This window comes from Miscanthus floridulus, chromosome 2 (assembly GCF_019320115.1).
Source record: "Miscanthus floridulus cultivar M001 chromosome 2, ASM1932011v1, whole genome shotgun sequence".
Lineage (NCBI taxonomy): Eukaryota > Viridiplantae > Streptophyta > Magnoliopsida > Poales > Poaceae > Miscanthus > Miscanthus floridulus.
Window position 1 is genome coordinate 130205946 of NC_089581.1, and position 3588 is coordinate 130209533.

Here is a 3588-nt window from a genome sequence, read left to right on the forward strand (position 1 = left end):
AGAAGAAGAATGTCAAGGCATACATCATTGGTGATTGGCTCATGGATATTGATTCATCAAGTTGCTCATCCGATGATGAAAGTGAGAACAAGAAGGTGGTCGCTATTGTAATTGACTCTTCACTATCTTCACCGACACCACCACTGTCATCCTCTACACACCTATGCCTTATGGCCATGGGTGAACGAAAGGTACAAAATGATGACGATAGTAGTGGTGATGATCATGCTAGCAATAATGATAGTGATAGTGATGATGAATTTGAATCACCCTCTTATGATGATCTTGTCAAGTTGCTCAATCAATATACTAAAATCATTAGAAAGACAAGAGCTAAAAATAAAAAGTTAGAACTTGAGAATGACTCACTCTTAGCTAAATATGACATAGCCGAAAAGTTAGTGTTGAGCTTAGAGAAGAAAATAAAACTATATCATCCAAACTCAAGGAGCTCAAATCATCTAAAAAGGAGTTTAAAGAAAAATATGATAAACTTGAGGGGATACATAATGAGCTCACCACTAGCTACAATATGCTAAAAGAAGAGTATACAAATCTCAAGGTTAATCATGATAATCTTATTGTCTCTCATGAGTCATTATCCAATGAGCCACATGATGCTACTAACCATGTTGTTAAGATTGATATAGCTACATCATGTGATGACTTAATTGTTGAGAGCATTGAGCAAGGATCTAGTGACAAAGGCAAGAAAGTGGTTGAGACCAACAACTACAATGAGTATGTCAAGCTCAAGCATGAGAATGAAAAGCTCAAGAAAGATCTTGAAAAGCTATCAACCACCAACACTATTGTGATAGAGAACCTTGATCATAATTGTGATGTAGCTCTTGAGAATGAGAAGCTCAAAGAAGAGAACAAGAGACTCAAGATGGAGAAGAATCATGATGAGTTTAAAGAAGAGAACAAGAAGCTCAAGTTGGAGAAAAAACATCTCAAGACCAGCTTGAGCAAGTTCACAAGAGGCCAATATCTCTAAAGTGAGCTACTCATGAATACCGTTATGAAGATGGATAGAAGTGGCATTGGGTATTTGGCAAATCAAGAGAAGAAGGCTCAAGCTCAACATCAACAACAACACAAGTCAAAACCAAAGCCAAAGAGGTGTTTTGAGTGTGGACAAAAAGGTCACTTTGCTCATGAGTGTCAAACTCCACCACCACAATCCTTGCCCAAGCATGCTAGACCCTTTGCTTTCAATGCTCATTACATGCTTAGAAAGGACTCTAGTGAAAAAATAAAAGTTATATTCTTAGGACCTCCCAACAAAAATAGGCCTAAGAAAATTTAGGTTGTAAAGTCACTTATTGAGAAAATCAAGGGCCCTCATCAAGTTTGGGTCCCTAAACAAGTTTGATCTCTTGTGTATAGGTAAACTACAAGACCGGTGGAAGTCATTGGATAATTGATAGTGGTTGCACTCAACATATGACCGGTGATCCTCGTATGTTCACCTCACTAGATGAAGAAGTATATGGTCAAGAAATGATAACATTTGGTGATAATTCAAAGGGCAAGGTTCAAGGATTGGGCAAAGGGGCAATATCAAATGATCATTCAATCTTAAATGTGCTATATGTTACTTCATTGAGCTTCAACTTGTTATCCATTGGTCAATTGTGTGATCTTGACTTTCAATGCTTGTTTACCGAGAAGACAGTGGTTGTATCTAAGAAAGATGATGATCAAGTTATATTCAAGGGATTTAGATACAATAAGCTATATCTAGTGGATTTCACCTCCGAAGATACCACCTTGAAGACATGCCTATTCACCAAAACATCACTTGGGTGGCTATGTCATAGAAGACTTACTCATGTTGGGATGAGCTCACTCAAGAAGCTTATGAAGAATGAATTGGTGAAAAGGTTGAAGGATGTGAAATTTGAGAAGGACAAGCTTTGTAGTGCATGTCAAGCCAGCAAGCAAGTTGCAAATACTCATCCTACAAAAACTTACATGTCAACAATAAGAGTGCTAGAGCTCCTTCACATGAACTTATTTGGACAACAACTTACAAGAGTTTGGGAGGAAATCTCTATTGTCTTGTGATTGTTGATGACTACTTTAGATATACTTGGGTGTTCTTCCTTCATGACAAGACTAAAGTTGCATCATGTTTCAAGAAGTTTGCCAAGAGAGCACAAAATGAGTTTGAAGTGAAGCTCAAGAAGATAAGAAGTGATAATAGAAAAGAGTTTGACAACACAAACATTGAAGCTTATTGTGATGAAGTTGGAATCAAGCATGAGGTCTCCACAACATATACTCCTCAACAAAATGGTGTAGTTGAGAGAAAGAACCGGACACTCATCACACTTGCAAGAACAATGCTTGATGAGTACAATACACCTAAAGCTCTATGGGTGGAAGCTATCAACACCGCATGTTATGCATCCAACCGCCTATTCCTTCAAAAGTTTCTTGGCAAGACACCTTATGAGTTGATCAATGGGAAGAAGCCAGACGTCTCATTCTTCCAGGTGTTTGGTTGCAAATGCTACATCTACAAGAAGCGGCAACATCTAGGGAAGTTTTAAAGACGATGTGATATTGATTTTCTTGTTGGTTACTCATCAAAGTCCAAAGCATATCAAGTATTTAATCATGCCACTGTCTTGGTTGAAGAAACATATATTGTGGAATTTGATGAATCTAATGGCTCCCAAGGAGCACATGAGAATCTTGATGATGTAGGTGATGAACTATTGAGGGAGGCCATAAAGAATATTCCAGTTGGAGACACCAAGCCTAGAGATGATGAAGATGATGTATAAGTGATTGATCCACCTTCTTCATCAAATGTGCCACAAGAAGGTGATAAAGATAGGAGAGTAGAAAATGAAGATATTCATGTCTCTCATGATCAAATGGTGGCACAAGCTCAAGATGTTGATGCTCCAACACCTCCCCCCTCAAGTGGTTGATAGAAGAAATTCACCTCTACTACAAGGTCATCCACAAGATCTCATCATAGGGAGTCCTTCAAAGGGTATAATGACTCGCTCTCAAAAACTTGCTTCATTTATTGAACATCACTCTTTTGTCTCTTGTGTTGAACCTAAGAATGTAGAAGAAGCTCTTCAAGATTCTGATTGGATTAATACCATACATGAAGAGTTGAGCAACTTCACTCGCAATGAAGTTTAGACACTTGAAGAGCGACCACAAGGTGCAAGAGTCATTGGAACAAAGTGGGTGTTACGCAACAAACAAGATGATCAAGGCATTGTAGTGAGGAACAAGGCAAGACTAGTTGCAAAGAGGTTCTCTCAAGTTGAAGGGTTGGATTTTTAAGAGACCTTTGCACCGGTTGCAATACTTGAAGTCATTCGTATCCTCCTTGCATATGCATCGCATCATAAAATGAAATTATATCAAATGGATATTAAACATGTATTTTTAAATGGTTTTATAAATGAACTAGTCTATGTTAATCAACCTCCCAGGTTTGAAGACCCTAGATATCCTAATCATGTTTATAGGTTGTCTAAGGTGCTATATGAGCTTAAGCAAGCCCCAAAAGCTTGGTATGAACGCCTTCAGAATTTCCTTATTGAGAAGGGC

General features: G+C 38.1%; 1 protein-coding gene across 1 annotated transcript; it reads left to right on the forward strand.

Annotated features, from left to right (window-relative positions):
• Positions 1-532: 532 nt before the first annotated feature.
• On the forward strand, positions 533-1000 carry LOC136537061 (uncharacterized). Its single transcript, XM_066529154.1, has one exon. The coding sequence runs from the start codon at positions 533-535 to the stop codon at positions 998-1000; it is 468 nt and encodes a 155-aa protein (XP_066385251.1).
• Positions 1001-3588: the final 2588 nt, after the last annotated feature.